Consider the following 20,022-nt stretch of genomic DNA (forward strand, 5'->3'; position numbering starts at 1 on the left):
TTAACAGTTTTTAATGCACTCGAAAATTCCTCAAAAGTTCTGATATTCAGTTTCGGTCTTTATACGAAACAATTCAGAGATCACAGAGATCAACACTACATCACATATGTAGTGTTTCTAAAGCATTTCACAATTTAAATTTACAGTCCGCGAAAAACACACAGTGCTGTGATGAACTGGGGCTGCCTTGTTTGGAAAACAAGAGAGGATTCAGACTGAAGTTCATGTGTTAAAACCATAGACTTATGTGTGACACCATCAGGGATTGCCATACTTAAACACATATACAATAAGAGAACCAATTTACAAAAAATATTTATTTTAAGAATATTTATTTTTAAATTCTATACATTTAAATATAAATTGAAACAAAGAAGAAACGGATATATATATTTTTACACGGAACAGTCTCTTTTTTTTTCAGGCATCTCTTGGACTTCCCACCAGTGAAGGGCCCTTCTGAGTCCCTAGTCACTATGGCAACTACTTGTAAACAGACTAGTCGCACTCAAATGTTCCTGGGAAAAGAAGAGCACGGCGGTTTTTCTCGATTTGAGAATGAGTGGAAACTAATGTAGGATTTACAAATGTCATCAAATAAAACTTTTAGACTGCCACATTTGGAAAGGCAAGAGTTGAATTGCTATATCTTATTTTGCTGTTCAGTTTTCACGGGTAACGTTACACACAAGACTCATACTAGAATAACATTGCCTTTTCATTTGCCTGTGTGTGTGTGTGTGTGTGTGTGTGTGTGTGTGTGTGTGTGTGTGTGTGTGTGTGTGTGTGTGTGTGTGTGTGTGTGTGTGTGTGTGTCTCTCTCTCTCTCTCTCTCTCTCTCTCTCTCTCTCTCTCTCTGTGTCTGTCTGTCTTTCTTTCTTTCTTTGTTGGGACTAACGCAATGTATATGATTGTGCATCAGGTGTGAGAAGTCAGGTGTTGAGAGAGGCTGTAGCGATAGCGCACAGGAATCAGCAACTAGTCCTGGGAACAAAAGCTTATTTAAAACACTCAGAGTGAGTAAATAATGAATTTATTTAGATGTTTTTGCCAATTTTCTTTCTTTTGTTCATCGACTGACTAAAATTGTTCATCGACTGACTAAAGTGCTGTTTGTACCTGGGAAAAAAAGGGGTCTTATGATGGACAAATAGAGACTCACAAATGCATGATAAAATTTATACAGCACTCCTCTCTCAGTATTGCCTGAAATGAAACCACTAAAGAAAGTTTTTTATGTATTTGAATTGTGTGTATAATCCTCCTCTTTTTCTTCAGCTTAAAAGCATTGATGCTTCAGGATTCCTCTCAACCTGGCCTGCTCATATGACCTCTCAAATAGTCCATCAAAAAAGAAAACAGACTTCTGCTAGACAGAGTCATAGGTACGTTACCAAAGGTCTTGATAATGATAAGCATATTTCAGTGTGTCTGTACATCTCCCAATGCAGTGTCAAGTAATGCTGTGCTCAAAAAGCTATTAGAGGGGTGTTTGACAGCTGTGATTTTGATTGTATACTGTATGCTATACAGATGCATAGAGGAGTTCAGTGGGACTGCGACAAAGCCACGGTTCCTAGAGAGATTGGAAGGATATCTCGAGAGAGAGCTGAGAGCTCTGGACCCACAGTCCCCAGTAGTGCAAGAACTCAGGCTACAGGTTGAAAGTGCCGTTTATTTCTAACTGTAACTCTACCTTTAGGAGATCTAGACCACACAATGAGGCGGTGTCCACTGACTAACACCCTAAAAGGTTTATTACATTTAACGCATAATTGATGATCAAGTTATCTTTGAAGCAAAGTTGTATGAGGACCATCTTGTTTCATAAGTTCAATTCTGCAATTCACTTTAGTATATCTGCTATATGTCTGTCCATTTTACAAAGGCGTATCGAGAAGTCTTTGACCACTTCATTGAGGCATTGAAAACATACAAGCCACTTTTGTCAGCTATCAAAAGTGAATATGAAATCACATTAGGTATGTTGAACTGTGACACAGCATGTTTAACTCTGATAAACTCAGATATACAATACTATATTGCATATCTATATTTTCTCCCATAAAATGTCCACAGTATTGAGTCCATGCAAATGAAGACTATGTTGGGTGAAAAGTTTGAGTTCTTTCTTAGTACTCAGCTTAATCTGGACCACCGAACCAGGAGCATTAGCTTGCGTTGCATTCTGTGTCTTAAACTGTGTGACAAAGTTTCTGCTATGTGTTTGGGTACTGGCAAAGTTTTCTGTGCTGTCATTTGTTTAAATCAATAAAAGCACCGTACAATCAACAGTTCTACCATTTGCTATGTTGACACAATGTCGTCAGCTTATCAAAAAAAAAAAAAAAAGCATTATTTGCTCTATTTGCAGTTACTCAGAGGGAAATAATCAGCCAGGACACTCTTCATTTTGCTCTGTTATCGGTAAATTAATCAAGATCAAACAGAGGAGATATGAATGAAACGGGGGAAGGGTGAAAGTCTTTGTGACTTTCTGATGAGATTATGTTGTTGCTGGTGACGGTAATGCAGTGCCTATGTTTTGCCAGCGCATCAGACAGAGCAGATCAGGGAAATAAAACCTCTGCGAGCCCAGCTGGTGCTCGTGTCTGAGCGGTGTGAGAAGAGGATTCTGGACTGGAACAAACAAGAGAGTGAAGAAATCAAGACTCTGAAACAGGAATGCCAGCATCTGCAGTCAGTCATTGAAGACATGAGGGAAAGACAGCGTGCCCTGGACACCCAAGTCTGTCACTGCTTCATTTTAGTTTCCTATGACTCCCACTCTTATGATGCCTCTCAGCACCTGACCAGCTCTTGCAGAATGATTGGACCCCATAACTGGGCTTGCATTATGCTGATTCATAGCCGTGTCTCCTTCACTCTTGCTATCTTAAGCTAACTTACTCTTGGTCTTATGACATCACTGACAGAACACTTATGTTTCAGTTAGTGTTGAACATCAGGAGGGTGCTGTGATAGAGAGATTAAATTAATTAAGGGATCATGTGTTAGTCAGCTTACTTTGTGCAACTTAGTCTCTTTCATTATGACATGAACTCCTGTCTTTCTCTCTCTTCCATCACAGGTTTGTCATTTAAAAAAGGACCTGGCTGCACAGTATCTGAAGTACAGAGAGGAGCGTGATGCCCGAAAGTTGCTCATCGTGACAATGAGTAATACTGCTCAAGGGTCGGAAAAGCAGCCAGATGAGCAACAGGAAGGTTATGCACTGCTAGTTATACTCAGCTCTCAGTTCTCTCTTTTCAGCTGAATGCTGATGAAATCACATCGTCAAATCCCATCTTTTCTTCTCAGAGTCTGTAGACCCAGTGAAGTTGAAACTGGCACTGAAGGTGTGTCGGGAAGACCTGATGAAGGCCCAGCAGGAGCTTAATCTCTTACAGGCCAACTACTGGGATGTGGTGCCCCGCAGGGACTGGGAAAATCTGGAGCGCACACACACACAGACTCTACTCAAGGTAGAGGTTCTTCTTCAGTGTCAGGGCTGTGAATTTATGGCTGATGTACTCTATGTACAGTAGAGTTATGTATGTAATTGTACACACAATGTGTAACTGTTGCTGTTGATTTTCATAAGTTTTGTGAGGTGCCCTATGGCAACACTGTGCACTGTTACATTTGTTACATTTGTCACCCTGACTCAAAAAAAAAAACAACTTAAGCTTACTTTCCCTCCTCCAGTATACTGAAATAATTTGAAATTGTCTTTCCCAAAACCTCCAATTCTATAGACAACAGCAAACAGATTATGAACCCTCTTGGTTACATTAGGAGTGGCACTTGCTTTATTTTACTGATAAATCAATTTTATTTAATTATTTATCTACTTATACTAGTTTTGGTTTTAAGGCACGATGGATTTTTTTGCACCGCAAAAAAGTATAATGCTCTGTCAGCATTATAAACATAGACAAAAACATATTGACTGTCTCTGAATATCGAAAACACATTGAATGTCTTTGAATATAGAAAACATGTTGAAGAAACGATACTGATTACATCACTTATTCAACAAAAAATGTTTGGATATATTTAACAGTGTGGCAATCATCAGTGTTAGGTATCCTGTGTAAGAGTGCTTATTATCAGTAAAATCTGAAATTTCTGTGAAAATTCATCTTTTTTTATTAAGACCAGTTTAAGACCTATGTCTCCAGGCATTTGACATGAAATATTATTTCTTTTGTTGTAGCTTGAGACTCTACAGACAGACTTTGATCAGATGAAGATGGAGTATGACACATTGCTGGGTGTGCACCAGCAGATCACCATGCAGAGAGACAATCTCCAGGCAGAGTTGAAGGCTTTTAGGGAAACTTCCACACCTAGGCCTCAGTGGGACATGTGCACAGGTAGATGTCTTATATAATGTTACAATTGTGTAATGTGTGAATGTTCCAGAATAACATTTTATTGTTCTAAAGCCTTTACGATATTGATTTGTTCTAATTCTACTTCCATCTGATAACAGTTATATTGACTGTGATGTGTGAATATTATGGTATATGTTTATGTGTGTGAATTTGGTAGATATGCTGGGTACCAGAAAGCCTTGGGCTGAACTCTTTGATGGCCAGTCCAGCCGCAGGAGACTTGAGATCCTGCTGGCGGAGCTAAATGGAGAAGTTTCTGAACAGAACGAGTTCTTCACTGGACTGGTAAACTTCTTTATAGCAACTATAAACAAATGTAATAAACTGTAGTGAGTTTCAGTTATAATAACACAATATTGTTATGATGGAGTATATGTAATTCACATGAAATGATTCTTCAAAGGGCTGTTAATGCCCCTGTACTGCTGCTATATCATGTTTGTGAAATTTAATTCGAGTTGGTCAAACAAAACTGTCTTCGAACCAGAGTACAGCCTAAACCTTAAGCTCTGTGTCCCTAGGGTACTTCTGATGATGTACCAGCACACCTACGCTACAAGGGCCAATTAAAAAACCTTAAACTAAAGAAAGAAGATGTTGTGAGACTTATTAAGGATGTCTGGAGAGAGAAAACTGTGGAAGATGAAAAGGTACTCTGTAGTTTGCTGTATGTTTCCACTTAGTCCTCCCCTTGGACTACTTGCTTTCTAAACCTTACAGTACTAGTATACTCTGAGCGTCTTAGAACATGTGAACACTTCTCTTTTCTTATGCAGCTTAGCTTGTCACTTCCTCTCGTTGTTAGTGATATAAACAGTTATGAAGTGCACGTAAGACTTGTCCACAGGACACTACTTCTCCTCTGTCTTTGTTGTTTTGATTTATATCACTGGATGTTTGTAATTTGGTTCAAAACTCTTAAAGGGAAGCAAAGGATATGGAATACATGATCCTATGAGTTGCAGTGATATGATGATTTTTCTATCTGTGAATGTTTTTCGTTTGTATCTTTGTCTTAGAGAGATAACCGCAGCAATCTGTCAGAGTTTTTGCGTCGATATCTGGAGAGCCATCATGGGAGACAGGCAGGGGAGTGGGCCTACAGCCTGATGGACAGCATACAACACCATCTGAACAATGACCTCATCAGTCTCTTTCATGACATCCTCACAGGAAAGGTGAATTCATCGTCCCAAAACTCTGGTATTGAAGTCTGCATGGGGCCTGGTCTTTTAAGAAATTGATAGGTATGCCCTCTGAATGTCTGATGGACAGAGCAAGTGAAGTGTAAATGGGCTTCCCAACAGTCCTTGAACTTACAGGACCACACAACTGCAACTGTTTAACTGTTGTATATACAGAGAGAAATGTTCCTTTTGTGAAAATGTTATTTTATGAGTGATTTCTGGAGTGTTACTGAGTGTGTTGATGTGACTTGAAGGTGGATGAAAGCCTGTACCATGGGCAGAATCACATGCTGTCTAATCTTCTAAAAGTGCTGATACAAAGAGATGCCACAGAGAATGGAACACTAACCATTTCAGAATTCAGGTGAGAAGACATTGGCTTAAATATTAACTTCATGCTTGGCCATGTGCATTCATATACTGCTGAAAAAAATCCAGTAGAAATACTGATTAATAGGGGTTCTATCCTTTTGGACAAAAACTTCATTACTGTTGTGCCGTACAATGCAACATCGTTCAATTAGATTATTTATTTATTTATCCTCTAGCAAGTTGCACATTTTTATGGAGACTTTGTTTTTTACAACATTGTTTTAATGGCATAAAACAACTTTCAGCATGATGTCACAAGAAACATATCACATTCAGAGATTTAGCAATGAAAATGACATTGGGTGTAACGTGCATGAAATCAATGAACATTAATTTGTAGTGATGCCCTGAGGACAACTTTCCCACTGAAAGGAGATCAGGACATAGAGGAACTGATAAAAGCTGCTCAGAGTGAATTGGGACCCAGTGGAGGCATTGCTTATCAAAGGCTTTATACAGAGGTGCTTCTCAGAATAATGTACAAAAACAGATTAGAGCTTTTCTGATGCATGTGTTGACACAAGTTAGAAATGTTACTTTTATTCCTTATGTTACCTCTGTCACATCTGGCAGATATCTTAAAGTGCTTGTGTTGATGTCCTGTTAGGATGCAGATGGGAAACAAAGAAATTTCCTGTCTCTGGTGAAAAGACAAGCTACCACTGAGAGACACCAGTACATCAGCCAGCTGAGAACACAACTGGAAAGCATGGGGTGAGAGTGAATCACCTGTCACATGGATTCACATGCATACTCATACATAAATAAAAGAGATCACAAAGATCAGTTCTGATCGCTTCATGTTCAACCTTCTGTTGATTATGAACAGAGAAATGCTATATTCTCAGGCCAATGTGTTTTCTGTTTGTGATTAAAATAGGGAGGTAGGAATTTCGGAATTAAGAACTGCGTTCGAGACTATTGATCCCACACTGGACTCTGCAACTCTGAACTGGAACCTCAGCGTAGCTTTCAGTATCCCTGTTGCACAGCTCCACCTGCACAGTGCAAATTTGGACACAGAAGTGGCACTACAGCGCCTCTTAGTGGCTGATGTGAAAAGGGAAGGACCTGTGGCACATAACGACTGATCAACTACAGACACTTTGTGCATTATCAAATTCTGTCTAAAATTCTTTAATCTTACATGTCTTTAAGATCACATGTCAGTAAATAAAGATTCATCCATATGATGGTATTGTCATCACATAACGTACATGAGATATGGAAAGGTAACTTTAAATAAGTAATTGGAAAATGTATCAATTGGTGATTTTTTCCCCACCTTCAATCGCAAAATCATATACTGTGGTACTACTGAAATCTAGCAACAAACTAAACTTTAAACATCTGTATATACAGTTAGTTTTGTAATATTGTTGGGTTTTGACTTGGAAAACACTAGTGGAAATCTGTAGTTATGCATTATTGAAAGGGTTATGTATGTCACTATGTTTCTTACAAAGTGCGACTAAAATTTAATTTGGAGAGGCCTTTGATTTGGGCAAACTGAAACTCAAATGGATACATTAACACAATATAGCTCACACAGAATAAGCTGACATAGAGTGGCCTTAAGTTATTTGTTTAATATTTCCATTTATATGATGATGTGGCCCAGTATACAAGTCTGAGTATTTTTAGAGACCGGTCACAGTCCTGATATTCAGTGTACATTGGGAATTGGTATATGTGTTACCTATGTGACTCTTCAGACACATTTAGAGAATGATGCAGACCTATTTGTTTACACTATTGTATCCACACAGAGCAGCACTTTCTATCAATACCCACAGAAGCACAACACTTTCAGGGTATGCTCACTGCAGGACCCGAGAGCATGGGCCAGTGTTTGTAAAGTGTATGTGAACACTGTTTGGGATGTATGAATGTGAATGTGTCAGGGCTGGATGAAACTGCAAAGCTCTAAGACACATGTGTCAAAATCGTATCCTAGAGGGCTAGGGTCCTGCTGGTTTTTGTTCTCACCTCTTGGTTACCCGTTGATTTTCTCCTTGAAAACAGGTGTGCATGCTCTTCCGCCAATCACAGATTGTATTTCGTTGGTCGACAAGAAAAACAGCAGGACCATGGCCCTCCAGGACTGGATTTTTACACCCTTGCTCTAAGATGAAGATTTTTTGTAAATCAAGAATTAAATGCCCAGCAATAAAGTTAACTCTAAAATAATGTTTACAAATAATAACCTGCTCCTCTTGAATTAACTGCAAACTTAAAGCGAAAAATAGGTGCCATTGCTATTTAATTCTATGTTAGAGGTCCTTGGGGGTGGGGGTGAGGAGGTATGTGCGCGTGTGTGTTTGGAGGGGGGGGTATACGCCATACCAGGACAGGAAGCTGTAAGCATTGTGGGACGTGTAGTTCCGCTTCGTGGCCGCTTAATTGTCAACAGTGTGCGGGAAAGTCCTGGCTAGCTAGGCTAAGAAAACTTAAGGGAGGATTTTCACGGATCAAACAATTGCCTTTTTCTAATTTTTGCTCAAAACACAGCATGCCTGGATTCACCTGTTGTGTCCCTGGCTGTTATAACAACTCGCAACGGGACAAAGATAAACGTTTTTACATCTTTCCAAAGGATAAGACACTGAGAGAGACCTGGCTCAAGAACATCTCTAGAAACGGTGTTAATGGATGCTTCAGTACTTTCCAGCCCACCACAGGTCACCGAGTCTGTAGTGCTCATTTTGTGGGCGGAAGAAAGACATACACGACCCGTATCCCCACTATATTTCCACTTTGGGGAGTAAACGAAAAGAGAAGAAGACGACGGAAGAAACCTGCCGCCCTTCTGCCTAGTATCACAAACGTTAATCCCAATGTTGACGACGTGGGTCTTCACAGTGAAGCTAAAGAGGGAATAGAAGATCTACAGGACGGAGAAAATGGTTTGGACGTTAAACCGATCCTTTTATCTGCTGAGACTATCGAAAATTGCCAAACTGCTGTCGTGTCCTGCGCCGTTACAGACTGTAATACCGATCTTCAGCCTGTTGTAACCACCACTTCAGCTGATAAACAAAGTGCGCCTGCCTTAGACACGAGTTTACAAAGTTTGGTGGACCATCCATACTCTGTTCCTAGTGGAACCACTGCTCTCGATATGCTTAAAAAACTGAATGAACAGCGGGACATCATCGCTTCGATGGAGGCAACTATGAAGGAGCTTGGTTCAACGATTCATCATCTCAGAGTGACTGAGGCTAAGCTTTTAGAACAAATCAGGGAGAGGGATGCATTACTGTCCGGAACTTTCCTACCAAAGAAATATCCTCGAAATTTGCAAGCGATGCCCATATGAACCGACTGATTTGTCAGTTAAGTCAACAAGGTCGAAATGCAACTCTGTATGCACATTCATTTCGAGATTATGATTGCCATTATGTGTCACAAAAAAATTGGTCAATTAACTAAAGTCAGACATTAAACGCTTGTTTTCTTCTCATGTTACAAAAACATCATTTGAATAACAGAGAGTGTTGATTCGATCAACCAGCTGTAATTGTATTGTCAGATTTGCAAACTATAGTAACAGAAATGCACAATTTCTGGTCAAAACTGTCACCTGGTTACGTCTAGGAGTAGCAACGAGTAGCCTAAATGACAATCTGCTCTGTTTATGTTTTAAACACTGCCCAACTGATTTATGCTGGTGAATACAGCAGATTAACAGTGTGTCAAAGCAGTGTGTCTGTGTCACTCCTTATGAAACCTGCATACTGTGTAAGCTCCTGGTTAATATATGAGTAGATCTGTGTTTTATTTAATCATTTGTTCTGACTGGTGTGATCCTTCTTGTGTCCTGTGTGGAGATGGTATACTGGAGCTAGGTTTTCAACGATGTTACAATTTTCTTGATTTGGTGAGAGCGATTTACAGTCGTTTCAGTTTAGAGGGTCAAATAACTCTTGAACAGCCTTGCTCACGGTCTCATCAGCAGCAGGCTGTCGCGTTTTGCAATCAAAGCCACAACACTCTGGTTAGTATTCCCTTAACACTGACCGGTGTTTAAGCTTTCATACTTGAAACCGCAAGACACACATTAAACCAGCTTATGACCAACTTTTTCCAGGTTCACCAGCTGCAGATCAACACTGCTCAGCTCAGCAGTTTTCCAGTTGTCTTGTCCTCCTACTGCAGCCAAGTATTTTCATATCAGTTTCAACTCGACAGTTTATCATCAGGAGTTGGGTGAACTGGTATATCAGTGATACATTGTGTTCTTTAAATATGCTGAGGAAACCTGGTCTATATTGTTCAGTACCGGTGTCAAACTGATGAATTTGGTTTCATTTGGCTTTGCTGGTTCCAACCTCTTGTTCTTAGTACAAACAAATGACGTTTAGGCTGAGTTTATCACTGGTTTTGATCCTTACCAGCTGCATTTTCAGCGAGGAGGTGGAGAAGACATTAATAGATGTTGCTTGGTTTAAACAAACCAGATCAAATTCAGATAGATGTTAAAATCATATTTTTCAGATTTTCGATAGCGGTAATTAGTCAGTGCTCGACTGTGCTTAGAAAAAACTACATTTCACGGTGTGCAGTTTACTATGTCCAACCACTCCGAGCATGCGCATTATCACGGATCCACTCAACTTCGCTGCCGCGCTCTGTATTCGCCATAACTGGGAACCGGGGGAACGGTTTTGGGCTCACGGAGGTAGGACTGTATCTTAAGGCAATACATGTGGGTTAAAGTAATGTTTTTTCTCTGCAGTTTCAGATAATAATATATTTTATCAATCGACGTACACACGTTATGCGAGTGGATTCATTGTTCATTGGCAGACACGGGTTCGTTTAAACTGATAGGACACGCCTATGTTAGTAGGCTATGATAGGCGTAGTGGGCCGCGCCGGTGAAGAGAACGGCTTCAACGTATTGACTGTGGTAGACAGAGTACCCGATGGTATTTTTAGAAAGGAACGATAGCACATGTCGTCTGGGGTTGCATGGTCAAATACAGTAATAACCAAAAGCAGACACTTCCACCAGTACGGACATTTGTCGTTTTTGGTTAAAACTCTCATTCATATAATGAACTCGGCACGCTGACAGAATTCAGGCCAGCGTGCTCATATCAGCATCACCAATTATCCGTAGCCAGTTTCTTAGCATTAGCTAGCTGCTTTTGCTGTTCACGCATCGTCTAGCTTGCTAAGCTAAGTTAGCTAGTGAGCCCTTAACTCTCAGGTCCTCACCAGGGGTAAAGCAGTGTAAGAAATACGCTGTATAAACACCCAAGACACGGGCATATTGATAAGATGAACGGTGCCATATCTTTGAGCAGATATGATAATTGAAATGAGCTGGGCTCCATAAAGTTAGCTAGCTAGCTTGAATAGCTAAGTTAAGGATTTGGTTAGTTTTAGCTCAGTGTGCAAAGTGACTAATGATTATCCGACTTGCTTATGAACTTCAGCTACCGAACCCAGTCTCGATATACTTTGACATGGCATCAGCAAGATTATTAATTTTTTTTTTTTCACTCCCTGTGAATAAATTGTGGCCATTCTATTGTAGTGTACCATAATGATGTTGGATTTGTCATTCATTTTCATTTTAACTGTCATAGAACGTTCTCGCTCCTGTGTGACGTTACTACTGCGCGTGATCACTGATCAACACTCGTCAGTACACCGTTTGACATGGGTTTATGACTTTGGCGGGTAGACTGAATTGCTTTGGAGAGGTGAACATTTTTGACCGTTTCCTAGTGAGGATTAATATGAACGTGTAGTAAGTGTCGCCTGGTATTTCCCACCACTGAAAATATAAAATGCGACTATGAGCCACCCACATATACTTCTTGGTTGTTGGCATAGGTTACCTGCCGTATGTTTGTATGTGAGTTTGACTCCAAAGAGTCCATTCAGATCTCTTCAGTGCCAGGGGACGGCTAGAGTCAGCCACCTCACTTTTCAGTAGGCCTAACTGAAGAAAGTTCAAAATGTAAAGTTCAGTTTGTTTTTTGTCCATAAAAGATAATTCGCGAGAGTGAGGTGTTTATTCGTACCCTGTTTGTTAAAAATATTTTAACAAATTTTTAAAGTATTAATCATAAAAATTATAATTTGTGATTAATAGGCATTTGTGTAACCAGAATTTCATCTGTATTGTAATGTTCTATTAAAATTAGCTTTGCCAGTGGTGCTTCATAGGCACACAAGAGAGCATCACCCTGCCCTCATAAGCTGATTTAGTTAGGGTCAAGTGAGACAGTTGTTTTTGTAAGATAAAGTGTGTGAAAGAGGATGCCAGATTCTGCATGCTAAAGTCAAGTTTCCGCCTTTAAACCAGTTTTTAAACTGAGCAAACTATATAGGTCTTTTACGTGGTCATAAATAACTAATTTTTACATGACTGATGAACGATAAGAAACAGTACTGTTGGTGTGCGTTGAACACCTGTATCTGCATGCCTCAGCCCTTATTACAGTTTTGACTGAATGTGATTTGCTCAGGTTTCTTAATGCTGCATTGTTGGTTAGAAAAAAAGGCCATTTATAGCTAGAGATGTGCATACATTAGAGCTGGTTTGGTTTATAAATAAGACATAGAGCTGACAGAGAAATGTGCTCTACAGAATGGTAGAACCAAATGTGTGTTTAGGAAGGAACGTGGGTGTGGTGGCACAAACCACTGGGCAGTGGGATGGTACTTCTCTATGTTGCTGACTCAGTCATGCTCTCCCACCAGTGCCTGTTGCCGGGTGAATCAGAATGGGAGACAAGCCGATTTGGGAACAAATAGGATCCAGCTTCGTGCAACACTACTACCAGTTGTTTGATACGGACAGGACTCAACTTGGAGCAATATATGTGAGTTTCAACATAGTGTGTTCGGTAGTGTTCATGTCACTTTCTTTTAGTTTCACCTCTCCTTGTACCTGCATTTTCACATGCTTTTCTCTCTCCCTCCCCTCCTCACACCCTTTCCTGCACTAACTTTCTCTGCTCTTAATGGTCCTAAGAAGCTTGTGTTATGAGACCACTACTCTATTGTAACAATATGCTTTCAGTTCAGAATGTTTGAAAGCAAAAGTAGATGACTCTTGTTTATTGCAATATTGTCTTTCCTAATCAAATTTTATTTTTAGTGTTAAAATGTTTTCTTGGTTTATTTCTTTCAGAGTTTGACCATAGATGCAAGTTTTGGCATTCAGCAGAGGAGCATGTTAGGCCAAAAAATTGCAATATTTTAAAACAATCACTTCTTGTTTAATACGTGTACATTTATGAATTAAGCAGTTTTAGAGACAGTGTGGCATTTGATAAAGGCTTTCCCAATCTGGGCTGAATTTCAGTTTTTTAATTTTCAATTTCCATCATGTTACAAACATACCCACATGCATCACATAAACCTTTCAGTTCAAGTAGTGAAAGAATGCCAACGGTTCATTTAATCCTCTGTATGGAAGGTAAGTTCAGCTAGTAGCTCAGCCACCTCTTTAACACCACTCACAATATTGTCCTACTCCTCTCTATTATACACCCCTGTTTAAGATCAGGTGATGTGTGTGGTGTTACATCATTGGTCAGAGCTGTATAAATATCTGGGTCTGTTGTACATTTCTGCCTTACTGTCAACTGGAGGGAGTAGCCAAAAAAGTGTTACTTGTTACAGAATTTAAATACCATGTTTGTGAGCCAAGTAATACTGTGATGTTTACTTTTTTTTTTTATTTGGGGCTTTTGTTGTCACAGAACCTTGTGATAGGGAAGATTAAATCAGTCTGTGTAAATGACACAGATGGATCAAGCTCACTTGGGATGATCAAAGTAATATTTAAGCATATTATTTGTTGGAGGGAGTAACACGTAACATACATTTTTTCCAATAGCCCAACTGTGTTAAAATAAGAACATTCTCATACTGACATGTAGAGTTAGCTGTATATTAGCTGTATATTCTCATTGATCATGTCAAACGTAAGTCTACCCCTGTTCTCATGCTGTGAGAAGGAATGTTGATCACAGATTGCCATGATATTGTGGCAACCCTTGCCCCCTCTCTCAGTTAGCTTCTTTGTTTCTTGTGCTGTTTGTCCCCTGGTAATATTGGCTTACCTGCCCATCTCTAATCCCTTGTTCTTTTCCAGATCGATGCGTCATGCCTTACATGGGAGGGACAGCAATTCCAGGGAAAAGCAGCGATTGTCGAAAAACTCTCTGTAAGTCTGTGTGAGATGACACGCTGATGTACTATCTAATGGTAATTTGAGTGGTCACATAAAAATTGCTAGCTATACTTAAAGTAAGCTTATGAGTGTTCACTTTCCGATGTGGATGAATGCTCGCATGCATGAAGATATGCAGTGGGACTCACAGTAACTTAGGAATACAAATGTCTTTTCTTTTCAGAGCCTGCCCTTCACAAAAATTGCCCACAGCATAACAGCACAAGACCACCAGCCCACTCCTGATAGCTGCATATTGAGTATGGTAGTAGGACAACTAAAAGTAAGTAGTTAACCCCATCGCCTTTGCCACCTGCACAGTGCATTTTGTTACTGCCCCAGTGCTCACCCTGGTAGTCACTGCTGGCTTCTTGGGCTGTGCAGGGTCAGATGTTACGCAGTTAATGAACTGTTAACCACAGTTTTCCCTTCAACCTATTGACAAGAAGTGAACAACAAACATGAAATTATTAGGAGGGGGAAAAAAACATGTGCAGTGTAAGCAGTTTTCAAGTGAGATTTCTCAGCACTTGTGCAGTTTGCCTCATTAAGGATCTATACCTGAGTTGCAGGCCTAAGCTTGTTGATTATAGCTGTCTGTGGTGAATGAATCTAGGTTTATCTTAGGGTACGCATCCAGTCAGGTTTTTAGAGCAGTTGTGCAGTGTGTTGTATGTGTCTCTCAGGCTGATGATGACCAGGTCCTGGGCTTCCAACAGACCTTTCTACTGAAAAGTTACAGCAATGCCTGGGTTTGCACCAATGAGGTCTTCAGGCTTGCCCTGCACAACCTTTGACCTTTGACACTCTCTGTGGTCACATGGCTTCCCTTCCCTCAGTGGTTGTCTGTAAGGACCCCTGTTTTGTTTGGGCCTACTGCATTTCAGCCAGGCTCTTTTACTAATAGCACTGGGCTGCACTTGAAACTTCAGACTGGGTGCAGTTACATTGAATCTGTGTGTTAAAACTGTGAAAGTTTTCTTATTATATAAACTAAGCATTACCCCTTCTTAACCTCTAATTGATTGTCTTCGTCTGTGCCAAATACTGGCTTTGCTGTTTGGCATCACCTTGAGTGAAGTATGTGCTTTTTGGATCATAACGACAGCTTATTTTAAAATCAAATTTAAGTTGTAAATCCACTATGGCAAGCTGTTTATCTTGTAATTCTTTGTGCTGTAATTAATTGTCAGGAAAAGTTCAAAGCCCCAACGATACCAAGTATCATAATCCTTTTTGTGTCCACATCCAGTCTGTCGAGATGGTGTGGATGCTTGCAGGATACATGAAATTCAGAAGAAATTCTGAACTGTCTTTAGGTGGCATGATCTTCCTCAGGTTTTCAAGGAGAGCACATACTTTTTGATAAATGCAATTTTTTGGGCCGATAATAATACTGATTGTTAGTAATCAAGAAGATCGATAACTGATATTGGGGGCCTATATTAATTTGCAGTAAATATGAAAATTTTAGTGTCAAAATGTACATGTGAACTAAAACACTCTAATACAAAGCTTCCTTTAAATGAACACATTTTTAATGGAATACTCAGAAATGCAAAACATTTGAACATTCTATAAAAAAAACAAAGTGCTTGGAGCTCTCAGGAGGTACATGAAAATTGTCTGTATTTTTGTCAATAAATGCGTAAGCTGCTGTTCTACTGGTATAAAATCTACTGACAACTGTCATTTCAAAGTGTCACCCGAATCACACGTGTGAGTTTTTCGATTGCAAGTGCCTAGCGCTGTTAATTTTCCATGGGCCAGAGGGGAGACAGAGGAGCTGGTGAAAAGGGCGAGACAGAATTGGGAAAAGTGGGGACATTTCTTTACTTATACAAATGTTGACCAGAATTCCACAGGGGCAGAGAATCAGATATGTAAATATTGGAGTTGTTCTGATTTGTTAATTGAAGTGAGGTCATTTAATTAATGGAACATGTGAGTTTAATCATTTAATCATGTACGTGTGAGTTGGGTGTTAGAGGGTGGGCGCAAAATGATATTACTGAGTGACGTTTGTAACTTTACTGTGCTCTTTTTGTCACCTGCTGATTGAGTTCCACAACATCGTAATGCTCTTCTTACATTTGTGCTTGGTGAAGAAAGAATATGCCTCTTGGAGCTTCTGTTTTCTGCATCTTGCCCACAGTCATGGAGAAGAATGTTGACTGGCTATTGATTCATCATTGTCCACTGTTTCAGCCGAACTGATAATGCTGCGGGTAGGACATAGAGCCAAACTGTAAAACTGTACCTTCCAGAGAGTGATGCTGTGTCCGAGGAGCACATGCCACATTTTGAAAAAATGGGATATTTTTTTCATTATCAGCAAGCGTATTAGTCAGTGTGGCTCTGATGATCAGAAAAATTGTGAATGTCGAAAGCTAACAATAATTGGTTGACTCCTAACCTCTGCAACGTCTATTGATTCCTGTGTGACCAATGTTATTCATTATTGCTATTCATTTTTTAAATATGTATTTTTAAAGTAGGCTAGTTCTTAAATTATTCCAAAGTCTGTACAGTCATCAGAAGCTTGCCATAGTAGAGACCAGCCAGATGAACTGATTACTTTGTGAATTTTTTTTTCCCCTCTCAGTTGGCATGAAGTAGCCTGAATTGAATGGCTTGTGGTGATAACATTGCTAGCAATGTGTCATGCATCTGTGCAATATGTGCTGCAGCCTTATATAGTGAACTTATGCTCCACAAGAAAACCTTACTATCATGGGTTTGAAGTTCCTTACTCTTTTACCTTTACTGTGCAGATGGGATGAACTGGTTTTACAGGCAAACATGGTGTTATTTGCAAGACTGGCAGGGAAAAACAGAGTACAGACAATATTTGAATGAACAATTGGAGCACAATGGAGCACAGGAATCTTAACAATTCTGAGAAATGTCTGTAAATGTCTCTCATTTTAGTACTAACAATGCAGTGTGTGAAGCCCCCAAGTGAACACCAGGGGTAAAAAAAGAAACAGTTTATTGGTGTGAAGCATGTACCTGTCCTTCAAGTTGGATGTGCATTGTCAGGCATGGAGAAACCAAGAATTATGGGCTCCCCGCAGAAACTTCCAAATCTAATAGAAACCACAGTCTTTTTTCTCTGTTACTCTGTTTGATAAAAAAGGCAAATAGACTTTGAGTGACTAGTGACAGTTCATTTAATAAGTTTTGTTATTCTGTCAGGCTGTGTTGCCCTCTGTCAAATTACTGTCATTGGCTTGGCTATGCCTGCCTTTAATCCAGCAATGGAAGTGTCAAGAAAAAATTGAAATGCAAACTTAGCATTGCATGGAAACAAGTCTTTTTTTGTGTGTTTAGTTTTTTGTCAGAAAAACCGAGCAACTGTAACATTTTGAGGTAACTGCCCCAAGGCTTGGTTTGATTACTTACATTTTGCCCCGCAGTATGAATAAAGCTTTTCATAGCATCAGTGTGTGTTTGCCAGGCATGGTCAACATTAGCATGTCTTATAAAGCTTGAATAACATTTATTTTCTGTTTGTCCTGCACTTCTGCGATTATTTTCTTTACTCTTTTCTCAAGACATGTCTGTGGCAGTATCACACTGATGACCAGAGGATGATATATGACCTTGTATGTGTTTTGTGTTTTTACAGGCAGATGAAGACCCTATCATGGGATTCCATCAGAGCTTCATTCTGAAGAACATTAATGATGCATGGGTGTGCACCAATGACATGTTCCGGCTGGCGCTGCACAATTTCGGCTAAAACGCTCTTAAAGTTAGCAGGAGGGATACGGGGAAAGTGGAGGATGGGGAGTGGGGCGGAAGCCCCTGTGACGCCCGAACCTTCCAGTTTGCCCCTTCATTCATCACTCTCCAAGAAATAGCACCGGATTTCAGAAGCCAGTCACCGCAAAACATGCAGGCACATACCACCTCTACAAACAGATACGAGATGTGTTCCTTTACTGAAAGCCCACAGATCCATCGAAGTGACCCTTGCCCACCCAACGCTGACCTGCATGATGCTGGGGAGCCTGAGTTTCAGGGGACATCCTGGCAAGGAGGAAAAAAAAAAAGACATATTAACCCTAACCTCTGCCGTTTAATCTTTATATTTTAGTTGTTGATTTGACTTTGAAATAATAACCATGTCTTACTGTCTTCTTTGCTTTAGTCCAGAGTGTGTTATCGGCTTGCTTTTAGAGTATGCACTTAATTTGTTATCTGGCAGTTTGAATCTCCATTCATTGTGGTGTCAGGTTACTCTAGCTATCCAAAGAACCATTAAAGCGATCAGCTATCCCTCTCTCTTCTCTGACCAGTGTGCTCCCCTTCTCTTGCTCACTGTTCTCTGTGACAATAATTCCTGAAGCCACGATACACAATAAAATCTTTGACTTTTTCTTAACAAAGTCATCATCTTGTTCCTCCATTCTGCCTTCTGGGTTTACATCTGTCTTTTCCCTCTTTGTGCTCGCCGCCTTATACTTTATTTCACTGCATAATACATTTTCCCCCTGGGTAGTTATACTACTAAGGGGCATCCCTTTACTTATGGAGACCTTTATCACAGCAACCAGAAGAGAAGTCTGTTTTTCCTTGGTAAAACTTGGTTCATGCCAGTGCCCTGAAACAGCTGTTCATCTCTACCAAAAACCATTATCCTAAAATAAATGCATACCTAATAAATATTAAGAGAAAGCAAGAAAATGATAATAAATTGGACATCATCCTTGTTCTCGGATTGCTATTGTTAGTCATCAAATAATACTCCTGTATTTTTTTTTTACATGTGCAGGTGGACAGTAAAACAGCACAGGACCCAGACTTCTGAGGTTTTGTGCTGTTTTCTATCAAAAACCAAAAATGTCCACTGATAGAGACAAGTTGGTGCTTCAGTTAAGAAACAAGAAGGCTTTATCTCACTATGTTCATGCTGGGTGCACTGTTCTCCTGTATGCGTTTCCTCTTGTTTATTCTGTATTTTGTTTTTGGTGGTTTTCTTTTTGCTCATTGCAGTTATTCAAAAGGACGATGTTTATTCATCCATTGTTAAAAGTTTATTCTTCTACTGTGTGAGTTATATTGAAAGAATAGAACTAATTCAAATACAACTCATGTGTTACAATTGAAAGTCTCACAAGATTTAGCATGTCCATAATTCTGAGGGTCTTTTCACAACTTCCCATTGATCTGCCAGGAATATGCTGAAGTTGTCAAGGTGTACTGATGTATGGCAAAATCCAGTTCGTTCTGAAGGTATTTCTTCTGTTAGAACCTAATGTTTACAGTTTGTCAGTTTTCTATTGTGAAGTACAAAATGTGCATACCTTACCATTTTTCCGCTGTTTTTGGCATATTTTGTGCCACCTGATGGCGGATGTCAGGTAACATGTGAATTGCACTAATCGTTTTTGCGACCTTAAAAATGAAGCGAGTACCATTGGGCTGACTGCACTGATTGGACGGAGCGGTCATGTTTTAGGCCATCAGTGACTGACATGAGAAGGGCACTTTCAGCAAATAATTATTTTGGTTGCAAGCGTACCACATGATTGCTCCATCTGTCTGAGATTTCAGCTGCACTCGTGACTGTTTTTATAACTTCATTATGCTGTCTTATGTTGTGTAAGGCACGAACTATGGAGACAAAATGCTCATCCTCGCAAACCTAAATGCCATATTAAATAGAGACTCTTATTAAGGGTTTTATTGCAGTTGCTGACATGTGTACGAAAATAAAACACATCAAAGTAAAAGTTTGATTGCACAGTGATTATTTTAATTTGGCCAAACTGAGGTATAGTTTGTTAATAAATCACATGGACGTTTTACCAACCTAATGATCAAATGTATGGTTATGAACGCTAACAAATAATAC

At 39.7% G+C, this 20,022-nt stretch overlaps 3 protein-coding genes across 4 annotated transcripts; all 3 read left to right on the forward strand.

The window, feature by feature from the left end:
• Nucleotides 1-476: 476 nt before the first annotated feature.
• tsnaxip1 (translin-associated factor X interacting protein 1) lies at nt 477-7,050 on the forward strand. The gene is made up of 14 exons (XM_030765325.1): nt 477-574; nt 1,534-1,660; nt 1,889-1,982; nt 2,553-2,749; nt 3,092-3,227; nt 3,322-3,485; nt 4,220-4,379; nt 4,558-4,685; nt 4,922-5,050; nt 5,420-5,578; nt 5,842-5,951; nt 6,300-6,420; nt 6,567-6,673; nt 6,840-7,050. Exons 1-14 carry the CDS (start codon nt 477-479, stop codon nt 7,048-7,050), a joined length of 1,941 nt encoding a protein of 646 aa, XP_030621185.1.
• Nucleotides 7,051-8,471: 1,421 nt separating this feature from the next.
• On the forward strand, nt 8,472-9,634 carry LOC115806025 (THAP domain-containing protein 11-like). The gene has a single exon (XM_030766751.1). The coding sequence runs from the start codon at nt 8,472-8,474 to the stop codon at nt 9,276-9,278; it is 807 nt and encodes a 268-aa protein (XP_030622611.1). The 3' UTR covers nt 9,279-9,634.
• An 899-nt stretch (nt 9,635-10,533) lies between these two features.
• nutf2 (nuclear transport factor 2) lies at nt 10,534-18,573 on the forward strand. 2 transcript variants are annotated; one of them, XM_030766416.1, is made up of 5 exons: nt 10,534-10,640; nt 12,680-12,801; nt 14,082-14,153; nt 14,344-14,442; nt 17,791-18,573. In XM_030766416.1, the coding sequence occupies exons 2-5, from the start codon at nt 12,703-12,705 to the stop codon at nt 17,902-17,904; spliced, it is 384 nt and encodes a 127-aa protein (XP_030622276.1). In that variant the 5' UTR covers nt 10,534-10,640; nt 12,680-12,702; the 3' UTR covers nt 17,905-18,573. The 2 variants fall into 2 exon arrangements, with proteins under 2 accessions (XP_030622276.1, XP_030622277.1); XM_030766417.1 differs by having other exon boundaries at nt 10,622-10,667.
• The last annotated feature ends 1,449 nt before the right edge of the window (nt 18,574-20,022 follow it).

This window comes from Chanos chanos, chromosome 2 (assembly GCF_902362185.1).
Source record: "Chanos chanos chromosome 2, fChaCha1.1, whole genome shotgun sequence".
Classification (NCBI taxonomy): domain Eukaryota; kingdom Metazoa; phylum Chordata; class Actinopteri; order Gonorynchiformes; family Chanidae; genus Chanos; species Chanos chanos.